The sequence below is a fragment of the Pogona vitticeps genome, chromosome 2, assembly GCF_051106095.1.
Source record: "Pogona vitticeps strain Pit_001003342236 chromosome 2, PviZW2.1, whole genome shotgun sequence".
Taxonomy (NCBI): Eukaryota; Metazoa; Chordata; class Lepidosauria; order Squamata; family Agamidae; genus Pogona; species Pogona vitticeps.
The window spans coordinates 242,135,707-242,159,007 of NC_135784.1; the positions used below are offsets into that span (position 1 = coordinate 242,135,707).

The 23,301-nt window shown below is 39.2% G+C and overlaps 1 protein-coding gene across 15 annotated transcripts in view; it reads left to right on the top strand.

Moving 5' to 3' along the window:
* AOPEP (aminopeptidase O (putative)) overlaps nt 1-23,301 on the top strand; it is a 234,245-nt gene that overhangs the window by 197,781 nt on the left and 13,163 nt on the right. For 14 of the 15 annotated variants that reach the window (XM_072992325.2, XM_072992323.2, XM_072992326.2 and 11 more), the window contains one exon: nt 20,025-20,111. In XM_072992325.2, the coding sequence (XP_072848426.2) occupies nt 20,025-20,111 (87 nt within the window). Of the gene's footprint in view, nt 1-20,024; nt 20,112-22,226; nt 22,607-23,301 lie in introns of those variants that run through there. The other variant, XM_072992324.2, reaches the window with a different exon arrangement.

Genomic DNA, 23,301 nt, shown 5'->3' on the forward strand with positions numbered 1-23,301 from the left:
AAACAATTTTTGCGAGGACTAAGAGACATGTGACTAGCCTACAGGCTTTTCACGCCATAGTGGTCGCTCCAGCTAGTCCTGAATCGGCTTATGAAGCCTCCATTTGAACCCTTAGCTTCAGCATCAGACCGCCTCTTGATGTTAAAGACCATTTTTCTTCTCACAATTACCTCAGCTTGAAGGGCAGGATAGATGGCTGCCTTAAGGGTGGGCCCTCCTCTCCCTTCCTCCAGTTTCACCCTGACAAGGTGACCCTATACCTGGATCTCTCCTTCCTTCCGAAAGTGTCATTGTATTTTCATTTGAGCCAGCCAGTTGTGCTCCCCACCTTTTTCCCAGCACCTACCTCACCACTAGAGAGAGTGTTATACTCCTTAGACCAGCGGTCCACAACCTTTTTGGGACTGAGGACTGGTTGGGGGGCAGGCTCCATGTGTGTGGGGCCTGGGGAACCCCAGGCTCATGAGAGATGTGTCGCGCTCATGGGGGGCATGTTGCGCTCATGCAGGGGCATGTCACACACATGGACCGGCACCCGGCTGTGGACTGGGGGTTGGGAACCCCTGCCTTAGATCTTATGTTCATCGTACTGCCACTTTCTGCATTTCGAAAAGACTCTTTGTAGCTTTCCATGGCCCCTCTAAAGGGGCTCCAGCCACCTCTCAGACCATCTCCGGATGGATTGTGGTGGCCATACGCCTTGCGTACCAGCTGGCTCAGGTGCCTCTCCCAGGCACAGTTAAGGCTCACTCAACAAGGGCTGTAGCCTCTTCAACTGCTTTTCTTTGAGGTGTGGACATAGTGGACATATGTAGAGCTGCCGCATGGGCCATGCCATCTGCCTTCGTGTCCCACTACTGCCTTGGTGTCTGGACCAAGTCTGAGGCTGCGGTGGGTCGTGCTGTTCTGGCTTCTGTGTTCTCGTGACGTCCCTCCTCCCGGTAAGTGAGCTTGCTAGTCACCCATTAGTGTGCATTCACAGAGACCATGAAGAAGAAAAAGAGGCTACTTACCTGTAACTCTGGTTCTTTGAGTGGTCATCTGTGAATTCACACTCCCCGCCTTGCCTCCCCACTGTCCGTCATGTGTGCTATTGCATGCTGTGCAGCGGCGGTCGGTTCTAAGGAACTGAGGCACTTGGTGCTGGGGGTGGGGTTATAGCCGGGGTGTGGGAGATCCCAGCACCATTTGCTCAAGCTCTGGAAAGTTCTGAGGCTGCTCTGCGCAGGCGCAGATTAACCCATCAGTGTGAATTCACAGATAACCACTCGAAGCACCAGAGTTACAGGTAAGTAGCCTCTTTTTGTTCAAACAATCTCCACAATTTCTTATGCAAGACTCTATGCTCATGAGACAAAGCCTCACATCTTCCTCGATCTGTCTGTAGTTCCTGCTAAGGTTCAGGAGTTGGTAATGAGGACCAACGGAGGCCCGGTTAGTAATCCAAGATGTTATTTGAGGATCTCTACTAAAATAATGATCCTGAAGACTGAGTTGCTGAAGATTCTATTCAGTAAAACTGATACTTTCCTGTAAATGCTAATAGATCTGCTTTCAGCAACCAGCAATGAATAGCTCTATGCTTTTGAGGTAGTGGCTAGAGAGATATTTGACTGCCCTCAAGATTTCAAAAGCTTGATGTTTAACTAATCTGTGTGAAAACAAGTGTCTTCTTAAGATTTCTCTCCTAATTAGTGTTTTGTGTGGAAGTGATTAAATGGAAAATCAGACCCAAACTAGCCATACCTGTTATTCTTGTAGTTATTTCATTACTGTTCTTTTTCCGTTTCTTTGTGTGTTTATTTATTTATGTATTTATTTAAATGTCCTTCAGTGGATACTGCAGTGCTAGTTCAAGGTTTTGTAGGTCAGACAGAACACATACTAAGTAAAGTTTTACAGTTCAGAAATGTCTGCTTTCTCCCAAGTAGTACTCAGGGCAATATGGCAGTACTTGAAGTTTATTTTAGTTTTTATTTGTTGGTTGTTTATATGGTGTTTCAAATGCCAGACTTATTTTTAATTAGCCTTGAAACACACTTGCTATTTATAGAAATTAAGATATATTTAGGATATATTTTAATCACACGCTAATACCAAAGAAATGTCAGGACTTCTATATCTAGAAGAGAAATAACTGAGGAGGTCGGATCAAAGGACTACTCCTTCTGTGGTGCTTTCATGCCAGAGAACGTAGGCCTGAGAGATTTTAACTCCCACTGATATTTTTGTTTTGTCTCCTTATAAATGGAGACAAATGCATTCCAGTAAATTTATATGTAGTTTTGGTCTTTGAAGCAAAGCTACAACTGCTCTTGCAAGACATTTTACTTCAAGCTTTATCTTGTAAAGCTACAAAATTAATCCAAGGGCTTAACTATATCCTTGAAGAGGGACAATCAAGATAACATTACCATTAGTTTTTTTTTTCTGCAGCTACTGGATCACAGGCACCCTCAGCCCTCAAAAAGGAATGTCGATGTACATACTTTTGCCTTTCTAAGCAAGGAATTCTCCATGTCTCCGAATGTAGCAAGTTCCTTGACGAGAGTTTTTCTTATAATGACAAATTCTTAAATTCCAGCCTAACTTTTTATTAAGAATAATTGTGTGCTGTGAAGTCAATTCTAACTTATGACAACCATTTCCAGGGTTTTCTCGATAGAGAGTACTGTACTCAGAAGTGGTTTACTCTTCCCTTCTTCTGGGGTGTGGTCCTGGGACTGTGCAACTTTGCCAAGGCAACACAGGCTGGTTCTTCTGGGAGGCACAGTGGGGAATTTGAATTCCCAATCTCTGGCTTCACGGATAGATGCCTAACTCACTGAGCTATCAGGCTTGCTATTATTGGGATTTTATTTATAATTGCCCTTTAAGACAATCTGTCCTCCTCTGTTCTGTATCTTAACAGAACATTAAGATACTAACCTTACACATGCCATCAGGAAAAGACTGCAAGCTAGAAAAGAAAAATCAGGTCACTGTAGTACAGTTTTACTCAAGATATTTTGAGTATTTAATTTTCTCTGAGCATTAAAATAATGGAAACAAATATAAATGGCAATTATTAAAATACTTCCATTCATTGTTATATATTAAATAGATTGTCAGATCCTAGTTGTCACTCTTTTCATAAATGCACAGCCTGATGAACACAGAGATAATTTCTACCCAGGGGTGGTTGTTAGTTTGAATATGTAAGCTCTATATGACTTAGAAATGGCAACTGTTGGGAAATAACGCCCCCCCCTTTTTTTGCTACCAGCACCTTTTTTAATTACCACCAATTTTCTGCCATAACTTACACAATTTCACTTATGCATGCGTAAATTACCAATAGAATTCTGACCAGAGTAGAATTATATTTCAGGCTTCTTATCAGTATTCAACCTTGGTGGTTTTAAACATTTTAATGTGTTAAGTATGTGATCTGAATAAAATCAAATTTCAAATTCTAAGGCAATTGGAGGTGCCCCAGGCTAAGACCAAGGGCAAACTTGAACACATAGGAGAGATACGATTGAGGGGTACTCTATGCTAATCTTGAGATAGAAAGTCTAAGAATCAGTTTTGTTAAGTATTTAAAGTTCTAGCAAGCTATGGAAGTCCTAAATCTGGTGCTTCATGTACTAGGATTGTGCTGTTATCTAGAATTTTCTAAGGGAAAGGCAGCATACATTACATCTGGGAACTCTCCGTGTCCCAGGTAGTGGTAAGGATGGAACAAACTACAGCATGAGCTATTGCACCGTATCCCTCTTGCCTAAACAACATTTCCGCTTCAAGTATGGTCTCTAACCGGTGCAGTTTCCTGGCATTTGAGACCTTATGTGAACATGGAAAGCCCTTAACAAAAGAACAAAATGTGATAACTTCTTTTTCTGTTGTTGTTAACATAATATAAATATTTATTCTTTACATCTTTCGTATGAACTGTGGTTACGAATAATCTGATGGAGACAGGGATAGAAGAGTGTAACAATATCATCCCTTGTTTGACTGCTCAGGAGAAATCTTGGGTTGCTATTGAATTCAGTGAGGCTCACTCCACAGTCAGAATACAGAGGTTGTGGCCTATCAGTTCTCTTAGATAAGGGCAAGGGGATTTTCAGACTCCGTCAGAACTGTGCTTGATATTTATCTTGGCGGTGGGATCACAAAATTATGGACTATGGGTTGTTTTTGCCCTAGATATCTTGCCTCCATTGTGCTCTTCAAAACATTATTAACATTCTTCTGTAAGTTTCCCAGTACAGTATTTTAGATTTGGGAGGAACAACTGTAAAGGAATTCACAAGCAGTACTGCCAATAGCCATTTAATGGAAAACATTTTTTTCCCCTGTGTTGTGATATGATGCAGCTTTGCTGTATTCATAAAGTTACATTGATGCAAACGCAGCTTTTATTCTGTCCAAAACTTGTTTAAACATCAACATAATATCTTGTACATATTAGTCAGTCAGTTAGCTTGGTTTTTTTTTTGTTGTTGTTGTCAAGTCACTTCTGATTTCAGTGACCCTATGAATAAATGACCTCCAAAAGGTTCTGTCCTGATCCCACTGCTGGAATAAACCAGCAGAGAGAGAGTTTCCTTTGGGTTAGGGTTAAAGTCACTTCAGCCTGCATCCAAAATTTTTATGTTGGTGTGTGTGTGTGTGTGTCCTCGCCTTTGTTGCCACCACCACCCACTCCGCTGATTCAGTCATGGTTGGTGGGCTGGCCGGGAGTGATCAGATGAGGAAGCAAACAAGTAATTGGGCTGGTAGCCAGGTGGGCGGCGATTGGGCGGATGGGGGCGGCGGCAATTGGACAGGCAAGCAAGAGGGCAGGTGAGTGAGAGCAAGGGTTTTTTTGGTCATATGTGGAATCTCTTGTAATGAGTCTGTCTCAGAATTGATATACCTGTGGCGGAGGAGCAGAAAAATGTGCTTCCCTGGCTCACAACTCCACACATACCTCGTAAGGTAAAGGTAAAGGTTCCCCTTGACAATTTTTGTCCAGTCGTGTTCGACTCTAGGGGGCAATGCTCATCCCCGTTTCCAAGCCATAGAGCCAGCGTTTTGTCCGAAGACAATCTTCCGTGGTCACATGGCCAGTGCGACTTAGACACAGAACGGTGTTACCTTCCCACCGAGGTGGTCCCTATTTATCTACTCACATTTACATGATTTCGAACCGCTAGGTTGGCGGGAGCTGGGACAAGCGACGGGCACTCACTCCATCACGCGGATTCAATCTTACGACTGCTTGGTCTTCTGACCCTGCAGCACAGGCTTCTGCGGTTTAGCCCACAGCGCCACCACGTCCCTGCACACATACCTCGTGCATACGCCTAAATCCGAATCATTTTTTAAAAACCCTATACAAGAGTAGTTTTTATTGTCAGTAGGATCAAGCTCTATGCTGAGGTCTTGTAGATTGAAGGCTGTGGCTTTCTTTATTGCCTCCATTCATCTCACTTTAGGTTGTTTTCTTTCTCAGTGTCTTCAAGATTTCCCAGCATTACTGTCGTCTGTAGTGAAGCTTTGTTTTCTCATTATATCCACTGAGGTCAGAATCCTGTTGTTTACGTACACCGTTATAAGGGCAGTGACATAAGAGAAAGTGGGAAATTACTGCTAGTTTATGAGTTGCTGTTTGTATGTTTGTTCCCAGAACAAGTTGGTCAGATAGACTGTCTTGTCTCTTATGGGTATTGTTAGAACTGTTGGGTTTAAGTAGTTATTTTCTTGGCACGTATGTCTTCCATCATAGATGAAAATCATTGCATCATGTAGAAACTCTGCAAGATGATGGGAATGAGGGAACAAAATCTGCTTCTCAAAGGGAGGAATCTGGGCATTGCCCCACATGTTCACCAGCCATAGTTCAGTGGGCTGTGGAATAGGTCTCACCTAGGTTGGCTGCTTACCAAGATTCCCTCTAAGGTGCACAACTGCGCAAGCGTGCATGACTTTGCCCCCCTCTGCACAGCTTTCCTCCTCCTCCTCCTCCTCCTCCTCCTCCATGCACTGACAGCAATTGTTTCTGGACCCTTTCATTTCAGTTGCAATGGAACCTTATGGGGAGAGGAGGGAGAGGAGTTGGTCAGGGGAGTGGAGCCCCACCCAGCTGGGCTGCAGATGGAAGGGAACATCGCTGCTTTTCATGAAAATGGATTTGCATAAAACTTCACATTGCTAGTTTATATATATCAGTGCAAAATTAGAATGTGCTTCTATGATTTTAACCAAATTACAGTGCATGTCACTCAAGTGAATGATTAATAATTATAATCATTATATTGTGATTAGGTCATCCAGAGGGATATGCAATACTCATTATTTTCTCAGTAATGCAGATAACTAGTAGGCTGCCTTTCCAAGTGTAAAAATGGGGTTGAGGCTGAAAAGAGTACTTTTCCAGTGCTGAGAGGGATCCACAAACATGTTTGCAAGCTTTTAACTTTGTGTTTCTGTGGCAACATCACTTCCTGGAAGGATCAATGTCTGTGTTCTCTCCCTGCATTATTTATAGGCATGATCCAGTAAATGTTCCACATAGCCTTCTTAGGCAGTGCTATGAGCAAAATACAACTGGTTCTCTCCTTATATTCTGGAGTTTCCTTAAAAATAAATCTCCCTAGCAGATGGAAAGTTACTTCATTAAGTTTCACCAAGTTAGTTAGTAGCATCCCGTTTCATGATATGCAGAGCATACCAAGATCATAGGCTAGAATATTTTGGGGAATGAATGGACTGGAGCAATGTAAGTGCTTTTGCAGAAAATGTGAAAATGGAAGTTAATATATCTTATCCAAAAGCATGTATGACAACCATTCTCATACAACTAGCCCATTGTACATGGTTGAATGAAATACTGAAACTTTATTTAATAGAACAGAATGAAGTTACATTACTGCAGACCACACAGTGCTCTCAAATTCTGAAGGAAGAGAAAAAGAAAGAAACGAAATTGTGTGTAGAAGATTCTGTTCATCTTCCAAACCATAAAAACACTGGCAGGCATACAAGAGCATGTTAACCACAAAGCAATACCTCTGTTTACCAGCCAAGCATACTGCTTTTAAGTTAAATAATAATACTGTGCCATCAAGTCAATTCTGACGTACAGTGACCCTTTTCAGGGTTGTCTAGGTTGAGAATACTCAGAAGTGGTTTACCATTCCCTTCTTCTGGGGGCATCCCGGTATCGTGCAGCTTGCCCAAGGCCAAGTTCAGCAGTGTCTTTTCTACTCTAATAACCATTTTGCAGGTAGACACTTGTTTTTAATTTTAAAAACAACCAACCACACCACATCTCCTTGAAACAAATTCATACATAATATGCAGTACATCTGGAATAAAGTCATGGTCATGTTGCCACATGCAATGAGTAAGTTTTTTCCACCCACTGGAAAAAGTCATTCATCTGTACAGTTCATTAATCTCTCTGTGCCCTTTATTCTGTAAAACAGGATGCTTAAATAAGTGTCTGAAGCCTCTTTTACCTTCTCAAAACAGGAAGCTCTCCCCTTTTTCTTTCCTTATATGAGAAATTAAGTTCTTGGCCTTCTTAACTTGGTCAAGGTCATATTGGATTACAGAGCAGAATGCCAGAGTAGTGTGTATTGTATTGTTATAAATGATTGGGGAAAATATCTGCAAGAATTGTTATCATCAGTCTGTGTCTTGTAGATAGGAGATCCTCAGGTTGACCTGAGCTGAGTAGAGTAGTAATCAGCTTCTTCTCATAAAACCCATATGCCATAAAATTGATTGCTCTTCAGAAAAGGATGGTAAGCAAAATTAAATGTGTGTATGCATTTAAAATGCTATGGGAATTTTTTTCTGTTTCTAAACAGAGATTTCTCTTACATCCCTGTATGACTAATAAAAACAAATCTTCCCCTTCACTTTACAGTAATTATTAATGAGCACCTGTATTTGCTTCATGAAGGCTTATAATACTGCATGATTTTAGTGGAGAAAGCAGCAGTACTTTTAAAGATCAATATCAAAACCCCATAATAGGTCATACATTTATTACGCTGAAAACAAACAAGCAAACAAACAAAAAATCTGGAAGAATAAGAAAGGAGAGAGGGAGGGAAGCACAAAATTGTGGGCAAACTTACAGGTTTACAGTACCCTTTAATCGTGCATAGTGTTTACACTGAAGGCAAAGGCAGAGAAGGATGGGAGATGTCTTTTATTTCTGCATCCTGTCTCCTTTAAATTGGAGGGGGGAGAAATAGCAAGTGCTCAAATGTGGCTCCCCCAGGTGAAGTGCCGCTTGTGTGCAGTGGCGGCAGGAAGTAGCTACTCTCTATACTGAGAATAAGGAAGTGAGGAGAGTTCCAATTCTCACCTGTTGCAAACATAAAATCCAGCTCTGAATGTTAGCTTGTCACTGTCCTGTATGATGCTCAGGACTCCTTCAGTGGAAATCAGGGATTCATTATAGTGAAATATATTGTTTTGCTATTTTAATGACAGTAATAAATTCTAAATTTGCAGCTCTAGATATAAATCAGGATCTACAAGTATTATATAAACCTGTCCTCTTCTGCTTATACTTTTTAAAATCTTTGTTGGCTATGGTGTGACTGCCAATCTCCTTTGGGGTAGTATTTACACAAAGAAGGTTTAAAACATTTCGAACAGTCAGCAATTATAAACAACATAACTAAAATCTCCAGAAGCAGCAACTGATAACATAGATCTGTATGTTATTCATATGGGCAGATGGATGTTTTTAATTCAAAATTATACACAAAAATCTTAAGCCTCAAACCCACAAATATAAATCACCGCAATCATAATTGAAACAAAGAACTAGCAATGCAGATTTAATTACTGCTTTGAAGACATTCAGACAGAGAACTAGCCAAATGTATTTATTTATCCATGTCATTTGTATACCAGCCCATAGCACATAGCATGACATTTTTTGGATGGCTCACAGTGAACATAAAAACAATTTAAATGTGAAGAGAACATAACTTTGTAAACTTGTGTGTGAGAGAGATGTATAAATTCTGCTGAGAAATTCTCCAGTTGTTTGCAGCTTGTCATTAAAATAAACCTTTTAGACCCAGAAGTAGTTTGAGAGCCAAGAAGATATAAATAACAGCAATGACTTTGGGTATTTTTTCTTTGTTTGTTTGTTTTTACTATAACTCCAAGAATCCATCCAACTTCAGCATGAGCAGAAGTTCTATCTGTAATTATTTGGTTCTCCTTCAGTCTTTGAAGAATAGAAGCAGCATCTCAAGAGATAGTTACAGGCTTTTCCTTTTGTTTTGTTTTTCCTGATAAGAAATGAGATTTCAAATAGTACAGGCATCTCTGGCATCTGTTGCAGAGCATCTCTTCCACCGTAAGTACGTGGAAGAGTAGTTCAAAGCTGTGTTCAATTTGTAAGTTCTTTCTGATGCTTTATTAATTGAATCCAGAGTTAAGCAAACAGATGGCCTGACTGCAATGGTTCAGATGTGCATCAAGTCTGTACGTAGACTGTCTACTCTACAACCGTTCACTTCTGTTCAGATGGCATCAATAATGCATGCCATAATAAAGCCAGCTGGAATTAACAGATTTGCTCCCTAATAGATTCTTGCTGCTAATGTTAGGGAACTATAAAGTTCTTTTCAACTTCAGTGCTATCCATAGGAAGAACTGAGCCAAATATGTGGGCACCTTTCATTAACCCTATCCCTTCCTATTATTATTATTATTATTATTATTATTATTATTATTATTATTATTATTATTATTATTATTATTATTATTATTATTATTATTATTATTATTATTATTATTATTATTATTATTATTATTATTATTATTATTATTATTATTATTATTATTATTAATTTGCCGCCCACTCTACCCAAAGGTCTCTGGGCGGCTCCTATGAGAAGGAGCTAACTTTTGACAAATGTTCAGAAGGATGGGGGAAGGAGATGGCATCTTTGTTGTGGAGGCCCACTGAAAAGCCTCTCAAAACTACTCTTCCTTAGTCTTCTTCTCTTACTGTTTTCTACGTGCTTGAAACTTAAATATGCTATAGTTTTGAAATCTACTTTTATCATGTGAACCCAGCATCATTGTGTGATGGTGTCATGATGCAAGGTATCGCATGGCAGATTTTACTATCTAGCCGCCTAGAGTGGTCCTGAGTTGACTAGATAGGTGGGATATATATATATATATATATATATATATATATATATATATATATATATATATATAAATAAATAAATAAATAAATAAATAAATAAATAAATAAATAAATAAATAAATACTGTGGCTTTTTTACCCAGGGAGTCATGCAAGTTCAGTAAAAAAAAAAAAAAAAAAGCTATACAGTTTCCTATTTAACATTAATCTAGAATAAGGTTGTATTCAGAAAATGATACAGAGTTTGAGAAAAAGCAAAACAAAATAACAAGAAGCACAAATTGCCATAGTGGATGGGTTGATTTACACTGAATTATAGTTATGCACAGAGCAGAGGCAAAATTCTTAATTAAAGCCGAAATAAAATGCTTCTCATATACAGAGGAAAACCTCTGCAATAAAAGGGACTCAAATTAGATGTGATTAGGAAGCCTTATTCATGTCAATGGGGATCTGCTCTAAATAGGATTATTTTTGGATTGAGCCCTGTAAATTTCACAGTGTACCAAAATTTATTAAATATTCAACCTTTTTCCTAAGTTGTTACAGTAATCTTTGCTTATCTGGGTAAAACTTGGTCTGATTGGATGTTAAGGATCCTAGTATCTCATGGTTTAACTTCTTTCTGAAGTATAAGAGGAATTAGCTGATAGATCCATTCACATTTCAGTAAGAGGTTTACAAGATCTTTCCTTACTAATCAATCACACAGCCACTCTAAAGGATTTCTTTATGTGTACATTTTCATATGTTGATGTAGCAGAACACTAATAAATTTGCTTTACAGGTTATATAACCAATCAGGCTACATGGCTTTCTGGTATTTTGTGGCTTTCTGATGCTGTTTTTGATGCCAGGTTCATGGGGAAGAGGGTATGACAAGTCATCATAGCAGCATCCAGAGAAATGAAGACTAAATCTTTCCTCTCCGTCATGTCAGTAAAAACCAGCCATTCTCTAGCATAGCAAGTGGCATTAGGAGAATAAAAGCACAATGTTTTCCTGTTTCCAGTGGAACTACATTTTAAAAAAAAAAATATTTACTATGCTTTTGTTTTACATATTGGCTGAAATCAGCCCTACATGCAATGGAAATTATGTCATCAGCAGAGGCAAATTGCTGTGGATTAAAGGCTTCTTTTGGGGAATTTCAGTGTGCCTTTGGCTTCATTGTATTGTGTATGGGTTGTGTGCACCCTAAAATTGCCAAAGGCGTCCTTTAATCACCAAGGGTTTGCTGCTACGGATGACATAATTCCTATTATGTGTACAGAACTGTGCAATAGGATTTCAGCCATTACATTGTATTTTTCCAAGTTTATTTTGAAAGCCACTTTGTGAGGACTGTATCCTCAGAAAGCCAGATTTAAATGTTTTAAATAAAATACCTATTCAGAAAAAAAATGGATTGTAAAATTGCTTTAATACTGGATTCATGAATGCAAGAAAAAACTGAAAGATTTATTTGGAAGCTCTTTCCTTCTCCCCAGAAGATTCATTAGGAAGCTCTTTTCTTTTATATGTGCACACGGGGTTGTGATATGTACTTGTTAGCCCACTGTCCTGTGTGTTCTCATTGCATAAAAAAAAGTGAAACCCAATTCAGAAATGGCCTCATGGTTATGTAACAGTTTTTGGCAGCCTCTTGTACAAGCAGAAACATAGCTGTGGTACCTGTCAGTTTTACCACAAAATAAATTTTGTGCACCCTCTGTACAAGTGCTTGTGAGACACTAGGAGCAACGATGTGGCAACCACATAATTCTAACTATATTTTTAAAAGCATCAAACGGCACTTTATGGTTCTGTATCCCCACAGAGTTTTTAACAAACTCTTAAATCATTAGACTATTTAGTTAGTCCATTTGTTGTCACTGAAATATATCTGGTTGAAGAAGGTGGCAACAAGAGAAAATTTCTGGGTATAGGAACTTGTTTCCTTAAGACCACGCTGTCTCAGCTTGGCTGATAACACCTGGCCTCACCATATAAAATGTCACCCTTTGGTATATTCCATCATCTCAGTTCTCAGTTACCCTCCTGTGTATTTTTGGCACAGGAGAGGCCATTTAAAAGGTGTTATTTAAGAATAGAAATTGTGTATGGAATGCCTCCCCCCGCCTATACATATGCGGTTTTGTTTTGTTTTTGTTTTTGTTTTTACTAGTATTGTTTTGTTTTGTTTTTTTCATGAGTTTGTCTTTGTATGTGGAAAAAAATGTATTTAAAAACAAAAAAGGTGTGTTTTTTTAAATTAACTTTTTACAAGGGGAGCCCCCTCTTATGCCTAAACAGTTTGAAGGAGACATAGACTGAAACCTCGTTGCTTTGATATACATGCAGAAAACAAACAATGTACCTAGTTTCCTGTTTTCTAGCAGCATTTAATGGCTGAAATCCGGTAGTAAGTTGCAGCTAAGAGTAGGCCTGTTGAATCAGTGGGAATTTGGTGAGTCAGCTCCTCCATAAGTTCCATTGATTCGGTAGGCCTACTCTACAGTATTTGGTATTTACTACTGAATTCTAGTTGAGTATGTGCTAAGCCAGCGGGCGCATTCACCCCAAAATCCCAGCCTTAACTCAGCTGCCAGGTAGAAAATGACTGAAGAAGGGGTTGTGTCCACGAAAGCTCACATTGAAATATAGCAGTTAGTGTCACAAGGTTTTGAGTTTTTCCTTTATTCTTAATTGTTTTTATTATTTTTATTGTTGTCTGGATATGCCAGCTAGAAGTAGCAATATGATTCCATTTGCCTTCCATGTAGGTAATAAAAGAACAAGATTTGGGCTATACCTGTAGTGAAATTGCCTTCTGTAACTCCATTTAAAAAAATATTGAAGAGGGTGATGTGGAGGATGCTGGCGGGAACATGGGATGGTTGGGTTACACTTCACCAACACCTCATGTAAAAGGACTTGTTAGCTTGGTTCTGGCAGTAGTCAAAAATTCCTGTGCAGCATATAACTTAATTCTTGAGCCATTATTTTATGCCCTAAGGATTTAATTAAAATGAGCATAGAACCTGCAAATCTAAAGCCCGCCCCCCCAGCCAATCAGAGTATATTTGAATGCCTTCTTTACTTTGGATTTGGTTTAGTCCTCAACTCTTTTGTGTATAATTTTCAGTAATAAAGAGAAGGAGAAGAGAAATTACTTTGAAAGCAGATCCCAGCTCTTGCTGCTTAATGACATATTCTGGGCATGCATAGCATTGTTTTGTCCACCATGCTTTGAACAATCTAAATTAAAATGTACAGTAATTGTGATACTTAATGTTATATAACACAGTGAAATGGCTTTTCTTGGTCATTGACTCCTAGGAAGATATTTTCATCTGAGATTATTCTGCTGATATCAATGCAATTGTGACTTTCATTTTTTGTTTTGCCATACCTTAATTGCTCCTTCCATAGTAGATTTAGCATTACTGGAAATGTACTGGGTTAAATTCCACTGAAATGAAGAATGTCTGTAAGGTGGGGGAATAGAAACTGTTGGTTTTTGCTTTTTTTTAAATATATACCAGGACTCTTAAGTTTAATAAAAACTCTAAACAAACACATATTTAGGCATTTAAATAGCCCATTATACCTGTTTCAGCTATTTCTACATTCAATTTAAGCACAAGGATTCAGCATGAAAACTTTGGAGGAGTTTTGTTTATTATGTTCATTTGATCCTGTGCAGAAATGAAATGGGGAGTGGGGGAGCTGATGGTATTCTTGTGAATATTTTTGCTTCAAATTAATTGAACGTTATGTTTGGTTGATTCCTCACCTCACCCATGTACAAAAGAGTATGAGGCCTTTCAAGAAGAGTATGGGAAATGTGGGAAAGTGGGTAATCTCCTAATCCAGTTAAACATAGTTAACTGGTTGGGTCACAGCATGAATTGACATGCAGATCCCAGTAGACATTCTTATGTGCAGCATCCCTTAGTTTGCCAGGCATAGCTACATGGAATTAGATTTAGTTCAGCAAAGAGTGTTCTCCATGTACCACTGATAGGCAATGAAATGTCAGCAGAAGACTGCAACATTCACTGAAACCTCTGAGCAGTAGGCTCCGTTCTCTCTCTCTCTGCCCATCTGTCTTCAGAATAAAGCCATGGAAGGGCTGTCTTTGCCCTTCATTATGTCACGTTATCAGATCTGGGCACCATGATACTACCATCTTTGCCACCTAATTCCTGATTGTCCATTGCAAGTTACAAGCCATGATAAGGATGGCCTTTAAGGCTTAAAAGGAAGGTACTTCAAAATACCAGATGCAGGGGAAGAGGTATCAGGAGACAGATACCTAGCTGTCTCGTGTGCTCCCAGAGGCATCTGATGGGGCCACTGTGAGATACAGGAAGCTGGACTTGGTGGGCTCTTGGCCTGATCTAGCAGGGCTGTTCTTATGTTCTTATTGGTTGGGATCATCCTGTGCAAAGCTCTTGCGCATGGGCATTCAGGCATCAGCAACAATGGCTTCAAAAAGACATGAAGGATGCACAGAAGGTCCCACCCCCACAGACAGCTACTATATTAATTTAGGAAGCTGTTTTACACAGAAATTAATCAGACCATTAATCCTCTGAAGTGGATTTGTTTATCTTTAGACCTTCTTTGTAGGTGTTGCTGGAAATCATGTTCTCTACTCAGCTCATTTCATAAAGCTGTTTGTGAGAGCAAAGTACAGTATGAGTTTCGGGTAGTGGTGGGGGCGAGGGATTTTGTGCCCTGAGTTCTTTTGAAGGAGGAGGGATTTAAAATGTGAGAAACAATGTAAAATGTGTGTCCTGCAACAGGGATATGACCTTGTTGCATGAAAAAAATAACAAGCATTTATTCCAAGAAAGCAATTGTCACAGTGCACCCTGCAGTGTCAGCTGTGTACCATACCTAAACCAGTGCTTCTGTCCTCTGGCTGTGGTCTCAGTGGCCAAGTTTAAATTGCAAGGCTTATGGGGAATTTAGTCTAAATATTATTCTTATCAAGATAATTGTGCAATAGACAATAAAGCAATCACGTAATTCAACAACATAGAATGTTTACGGCTACTTTACATGCGAAAAGCTTCCTTTCTTCTGCAGTATTTTCAAGGTACAGGAATCATGTCAGGTTTGTTATCAGACCTCCATTCTCCTGGCCAAAAATTTTGTATTCTTCAGTCATGGAAGTGGCAGTGGGTTGTGTCTGTCAAAGGCCAGCTCCTTCAGTTTACTTTCTACACACTCCCTATATATCTGGATAAGTATAAGAAAATGTCATTTGGCTAGTGGTAGACATGTTACAGTTGGAACAGTCTTATGCAGCTCTTTATATCAAAAGCATTTCAGTTTATAATAAATCTATTTTAAAACATTTCCCTTTACTCCTGTATTGTGGTGTGGAATTCTTTAGAACTGTTGTCTTCCTGTGCTTTTCAAATTAAATCCAGCTATTAGCAATGTTTACTCCTTCTCCCCTGAGGCTAGACTTTTTTCTAAAGACCAAAGACATGGCCTTTGTTTTTAATAAAACACATGTTTTGGGTTACTTGTCTTTTAAATCATATTTGCCGGCCTTAGAGGTAAACCGCTTTCTTCTTATATTTATGATGCTGTGTGTGCTTCTGTAAACTTTGCAGAGCATTTTAGCCAGAGTAATGACTTTAAGGAGTAATGGTCCAATTGTAGGTCAGTGTTAATTTTGTTGTTTTGTTAAAATAAGTTCTTGAAGATGTTTAGTCCTTTTTTGAAGACTGCCATTTTCTGTCTACATAAATCAGTCTAATTAAATAAACCTAAATGCATTCAAAAGTAAGACCTCACTGCTTTCAGGGGAAGTTATTTTCAAGTAGTTGCTGCACTCAGACCTACAACTGCAGATCTGCCAAACCATGACTTCAGGGATTGGGACCTTTACTCTGCTTCACCTACTTTTCTTAAGGGATAATTTATTTATTGGACTGAACCAGAGTTGCATGATATTTGAGTGTCTCCTCCAAACCAGATTTGTAAAACCAGAATCAAATTGCTTGAAAGCAGCTACTGTTCTTGGTAGGGCTTCCTTTCTGATAGGCATACATAAGATTAATCATAATAGTATGCCTTCAAGACAATTCCAGATTATGGCAGCTCTTTCCAGGGTTTCCTAGGAAGTGCTTTACCCTCTTCTGGGGAGCTGTGCAACCCAGGGCCACACAGGTTGGCTTTTCTCCGATGGGGAATTGAACTCTCAAGACCTGGCTCCACAGCGAAGTACTCCAACTCACTAAACTAGCCATCCGACTATTGTAACCAGAGATACCCAAATTTAAACTAACAGAAGATGGAATAAACAGGTACAGACACTATAAAAAAATCCTCTATTTTAAACCTATAGCCATAACCCTACTGGTGTTCATGTAAAGTTTCCGCAGATTGCCACAGCTAATTGTGCTAATTAATGAGCTGCTAGGTCTTCTTTTAGTTGTGCAGTCAAGTGCATAAGCATGTGTATGACTGATACCCTAGCACCTCATCAATATGCCACAATTAGTGAAACACAGCCACTAGTTGAACTAATCGCATGGAGAACTGGGTTACTTAGAAGTCATTTAATGGGTTAAGGACTGGAGTTGGCAGAACCAAGGTGAAGCTAAGAAAATTGTGTTTGCACTGACATAGTCCTTTGTTAGTACAGAGAGGAACAGGTGACTTTGCATCTATGTCAGTGTAGTCTCTGCCACTCCACATGTGCTGTGGAAGATTTGACGTTAGCTGCTCCAAATGCTCTCGATATTGCCCATTATTGAATAGATCTCTGGTTTTTTCTCTTCTATTATTTTCTTCTATTTCTTTGCATTGTTCATTTAAGAAGGCCCTCTTGTCTCTCCTTGCTATTCTTTGGAAGTCTGCATTCAATTTTCTGTAGCTTTCACTGTCTCCCTTGCATTTTGTTTCCCTTCTCCTCTGCTATTTCTAAGGCCTCGTTGGAGGGCCACTTTGCTTTCTTGCATTTCCTTTTCTTTGGGATGGTTTTTGTTGCTGCCTCCTGTACAATGTTACAAGCCTCTATCCAAAGTTCTTCAGACACTCTGTCCACCAAATCGAGTTCCTTAAATCTGTTCTTCACTTCCACTGTGTATTCATAAGGGATTTGGTTTAAATTATACCTGGGTAGCCCAGTGGTTTTTCCTACTCTCTTCAGTTTAAGCTTGAATTTTGCTGTGAGAAGCTGATGATCAGAGTCACAATGAGCTCCAGGTCTTGTTTTTGCTGACTGTATAGAGCTTCTCCATCTTTGGCCGCAGAGAATATAATCAATCTGATTTCAGTATTGCCTATCTGGTGATGTCCATGTATAGAGTCACCTCTTGTGTTGTTGGAAAAGAGTGTTTGTGATGACCAGCTTGTTCTCTTGACAAAACTCTATTAGTCAGTTCTAGAAGGTGTTGTAGGTCTTCATAAAGTTGGTCAATTTCAGTCTCCTCAGCATTGGTAGTTGGTGCATAAACTTGGATTACTGTGATATTGAAAGGTCTGCCTTGGATTCGTATTGAAATCATTCTATCATTTTTGAGATTGTATCCCAGTACAGCTCTTCCCACTCTTTTGTTGACTATGAGGGCTACTCCACTCCTTCTACGGGATTTTTGCCCACCATACTAGATATGATAATCATCTGAATTGAATTCGCCCATTCCTGAAGTCTCAAAAGGACAAGAGTGTTTTCAAGATCAATATTGATATATTTGGTTCTTCTGTTAGATCTACACAGACACAAACACACCCAGTTTTCCTCCTTAACATCAGTTTCATCAGCCAGCTATGCCCAGCTGTAAACTCATCTCTGAAATCTTAAAAAAAAAAAAAAAACAGTCCCCTCCAGTTTGGTGTATAAATGTCTGCAATAGGTATGGTGGGGCCTTTGTATGTGACTACAAATTGTTCACTTCAGAGCAAGGACACATTAAAGAGCTGTGGCATAATGTGAGACTGCTTGAATGCCAGTGATTCTCAAGACCCAGTACAAGTTCCTCAAAAACAAGTCAAGCCAAAATAATTTTGTGTCTCTTTTTGTTGAAGTCACAAGTTAGTAATTGGTAGGTGAAAGAAATGCTGTGGGTGCAGTTTTGTTTGATTTCAGCCCTTTGTGGTCATGCAAAAAACTGTGGGCTCGATAATGCTTCTTTTAGGTGGGTTTGCAGCTCATTGTCAGCTCTACTCAAAGAGTGCTCAACCATGATTCTTCATCATCTTGGAGAGAAGTGGGGTCCCTCAGGGTTCTGTCTCGGACCCAGTGCTGTTCAGTGCCTTTATAAATTACTTGGATGAGAGCGTGGAAGGTAGGCTTATAAAATTTACAGATGACACCTAATTGGGAGAAGGGTGATAACACTTGATCTAGCCTACTTTAGAACATAGAATCAGGATTCAAGACAACCTTAGCAGTAGGAGAATTGGGCCAACAGGGGAAAGAAGAGTTTCAGCTGGGGAAAATATAAGGTTCAGTATTAATCAGGACATATCACATGTAGGATGGGTGACAGCTAGCTTGGGAATAGTACATGTGGAAAGGATCTGAGTAGACTATAAACTGAACATAACTCAGCAATATGATGCAGCAGCAACAGAAGTGAATACATTACTAAGCTGCTTTGACAGAAATACAGTATCCAGGTCAAGGGAAATAACCTTTTCTTCTGTGAGGCAATGAGGTTTTGGCAGAAAAGTTTTAAGTTAGTTGGATTCTTTTATTACTTTTAGTTAGTCAGTACAGATACGTGTGTATACAGTAGGACCCATGTATCCACAGGGGATCTACTGTGGATGCCTGCAGCCAAAGATATGAGGTAACCCTATATATAGCATATAAGGGGGTGGGGCAGAGGCCACAAGGGAATGCGCTTGTATGTTGCATAGAGAGCTGTTGCAAATTGCAGGTAAGTGACGCTGTGAAGTGTAGGACTGCCTCATAGGCAAGCAGCTCACAAATATGTGTGTGTGAATGAATGAGAGAGAATGAATAAGGGGGCTTTGTTCTTGAGATATATCTTGATCTTTTTAATGCACCTTTCCACAGGTGCATTTTTAAATTAATTTTCAATTGGGTAAGAAAAGATCATAGGGAAGGGAATTTGGAACAGGGTACTGTACTGGGGTAAATAAAAATACAGAATGTGATAGAGAACCATATATATCATTATTACTTTTGCCGATCACAGCTTGGTCTTTTGATTGTTTTATTGCACCTTTCCACATTGGTCTCTTCCAAATATTTAAGGCTGCAGCTCTCATCATCCCTAGGCATTGGCCACGGTGACTGGGGCTAAAAGTATCTGATTGAGGAACACTGTATTGTGCTGCTTTTAATGTTTTTTTTATATTTACATATGATTGTACTCCTGATTTTTTATGTTGTTACTGTTTTGTCTTACCCTCTTCCAGTAACCCTTGTGGAAAGATAGTTTAAAAAAAAAAACCCAAATAGAAAAAGAAAGGAGGAAAGTAGTGTGGGAAGGGCTCTTGGCCTGCAGGGAATATCCATTATTTCTGGGGAATTGCCTGAAGCTCTTCTCATTGATAAATTTTGGGTGCATGTGACTTTGTCTCATGGCATGCGATGTATGTGCACCCTGAAGTAGAAAAGGAGCAGTCAGCCATTGTAGTGGTATCAGCCACAGTACACCAGCAGAGCTACACAAGAGGATACTGGCGAACTGTAATGTTCTTTTTGATGAACATTCTTTTTAGAAACATGGTGTTCTTTTTTAGATAGAGGAAGGCAGAGCATCATTCAAAACTAAAGGATCGTAAAATGTTGTAGTGGAAATTGAAATGATTTTACTGATTCTCAGCAATGTTTCAATGAGCATTTGTTTTTTTTTTCCTTTTCTCTCTTGCTAAAGGTTCGTCATCGGTGGTGTGAGCTTGTTATTAAACACAAATACACGGCAGGGTATGCTGATGTTGAGAAATTCCTGAAAGAAGATCAGGTCAGCTAATAACTCATATTTGCCATATTACCAGAATATGTAGACATTTGTCATGTTGGCATATTAGGAATGACTCCTAAAAGATTCTTCCAACTTATACTCTGTTCTGCTTCTGCTGGTAGAGTGAATTAGGTAGCTTGCAATTCATAATAGCGGCTTTTAGACAGATATTTAGTTGACTAATTAAAATCCCACACACTGACATCTCCTTCACCCAAAGCCCTGTGCCGTGAGATTCCCTTGTCCTCTGAAATGCCTGATTTTGTTCTTACTTTCCCATAATCACCATAGAGTTTGGACCCCCCTCCTCAATATTTTAAAATGTGTCTTTCCTACAGCCTGTCCTCTTCCTAGGTTGTGCTTAATCACTAGCAGCAGGAGATGCTTAGGGTTGCAACAGGTCAACCAGATATTGCCATTAGAATAGCTCAGCTCTATAAGAGAGGTTCTTCTGCATTATTCATATGTTCCAATAGGATGCATTCAAATTTCATTATATTTCTCGTCACACTTTGTTTTACTGTGGGATATGCAATTAAGTAATGTAGTTGATAGAAAATAATTCAATTAATCTTTATACTGCAGTTTTCTTTTAATTGTGCTACAAAAGGGGTTCCATTTTTATGAAAGTCTCATTCTGTAAATCCCCTTTTCTTTTAACAATTTGACATATAGGTCTACCTTATCAAGGGGATTGGAGAGAGCCCAATACACACAAATATTATGAGGCAAACTAATTAAAAACATTGGTATCATTTTTGGAGGGAATCTCAGAGTTGTCACAAGTAGTAATAGAGACAGCAAGGAAACATCTATGATTAATTTAAGAAATTCTACTTGGAGGCAAAAAAAATGACATATAAAATAGGTAGATGTGCCATACTAAAAATATGGAATAGATCAAAAAATAAATTAATTCCAAAAATATCCTTTGCTTTAATTTCTTAAATATATTCACTTAATTGAAATAGATACAAGTAAGTCAAATAGACTGAAAACAATATGGAAAGAGGATATTGGGATAAAAATAGAACAAGGCATATGGAACAAATTAAGACTCAATCAAGGAAAACTGTATCAATAATTCTTGGGGAAAGCTGCTTAAAACTATTACAACAATGGCATATTACATTAATAGCTCTTGCGATACACGCAGTACAAAATGTTGCATAAATTTTAACCAAGGTATTTACAAGTGCATTCGCATGTAGTTGTAATGTTCTTTCCTGTCACAATTTTTGGGATTTTTTTTAACCGAAATATCTACTATTACATGTTAGACAATTTGTGTTATATGAGCACTGGTTTTACCAACATGTGCGGGGAATCAAAAAGAAGATGTTAAGGGATTAATCATGTTGACTCCATTATAATGCATGTGTTTTATTTTTATAATTGTGGCACCCCAAGAGCTTGGCTTGCTGTCCTGTTTTTACCATTCAGAAATCTGAGTTGCAGGAAGGGGGCTTTGATGGCATGTTAGTATCGATGCATTATACCATTCAATGGAAAAGATGGCATCTGCCCCAACAGGAGAGAGCATTTAATGTCTCAGAGTGGTCGGAAGACCAGATGCGCGGGGTATAAATCAAATAAATAAAAAAATAAAAAATATACTGAATATTTGCTGACAGTATTAGAAGTCAAGCTGAAGAGCAGAACGTTTAGAAGACGGACTAAAAGGTACATAGATTTATATTCTTATGCCCTTTCAGAATACCGAACGACAAAACGATAAGTAACGTGTGGAGCTTTCTTTTAGTCTTCTCCAAAAATGTATGGAAACTATGGAATAAAAATACATGAAACCAAAGTGCTTTCTAGTGTTGAAAGACAAGTTGGTAGTTCAGAAGTCTGAAGAAAATGCAAATGTGACAGTGTACCATTTAGGACAACAGAGCCTTCAGTGTTTCCTAAATTTTGAGGTTTGCGTTATGGAGAAATGGTCATGAAATGGTCAAATCAGAATGAGAATTCTCAATAGCAACTTTATTCTCCCAGTTTGGCAAGCATTGGTAGGATACTCAAATTCGTGCCATATACAGTACTAGTCAGTGCTGCTTCTACTAGATTTTAGTCCTACAAAATACAAAAATCCTATGTGTTTTTTAACAGAGACCTTCCCAGCATAGAAATAATGCAGATAATACTAAGCAATAGAACATGAGAGGATGAAACCTGAGCTTAGCGTCTGCCTCAAGACAGGTCCGCTTCCCCCAATTCCACACCTTGCTGATACTTTGGTACATTTTCATTTCCGTGAGGCTTACTGGGCAACAGACAGTTATACTGAATTAATGCCCCCCCATCAATGGAAAAGCTACTGCCTGTGGAACAGGGGAGGGTCTCCCTTCTCCTTGCATGCTCTCAGGTAGACGAAGGAGTTCTCTAGAATAGAATAGAGCAGGAGGAAAGGTCCCCATCTGAGGAGTGGAGGTCTACTTGGGAGGCGCTAGAATTTCATTCAGATTTCTTTTACTTTCCAACCTGAAAAATATAAGACAAAACTCAAAACACCTGGATGCTTCCTTGTGCATCACAACTGGAAAACAATAAACCAACATAAAACACCTTACATTGAGTGAGTTGTGAGTGGATTAAGGGCTAGCATTGAGATTGCGGCTTTTGGAAACCGTTTATATTGCTAAACAAAACAAACAAACCCCTATTTAAATTGAGATTAGCCTGTTTTGAATCGCTGTAAAAATGTGTGAATATTCAATGCAATGCAAGAACAGATTAATTCGGAGAATCGTGTTTTTTGGAGCAGTGGTTTTTTACTCCTCCACCAGCTGTCCAGCTGTTCTAAGGTGGATGTGAAATTGGTTCATTTAAATTGATTCGCCCTGTGTGGAAACCTCTGTGTTAACTTTTAAGTTGTCCTCTTGCTGGCGGACTCTCTCAGCCACTTGCCTCAGGTGTTGTGTTAAAAGCTGGGGGGTGAGGGAGAAGCCTGGCTGGCAAGCAGCCTGCAGGAGCCCCCTGCCACTCACTCACCCAAATCTTCTTGCAGTCCTGGGCGGGGGGGGGGGAACGGGACAGATAAGGCAAGATCAACCGAAGGCGGTGCCTCTTCACCAGGCTGGCACGCAAACCCCGGAACCAGGGTCTGAAAAGGAAGCAGGCAGGCAAAATAATGACACCACCTCTCTCCCCCTCTATGTTGTTTTTGCATTTGTGCTGTGTGTCA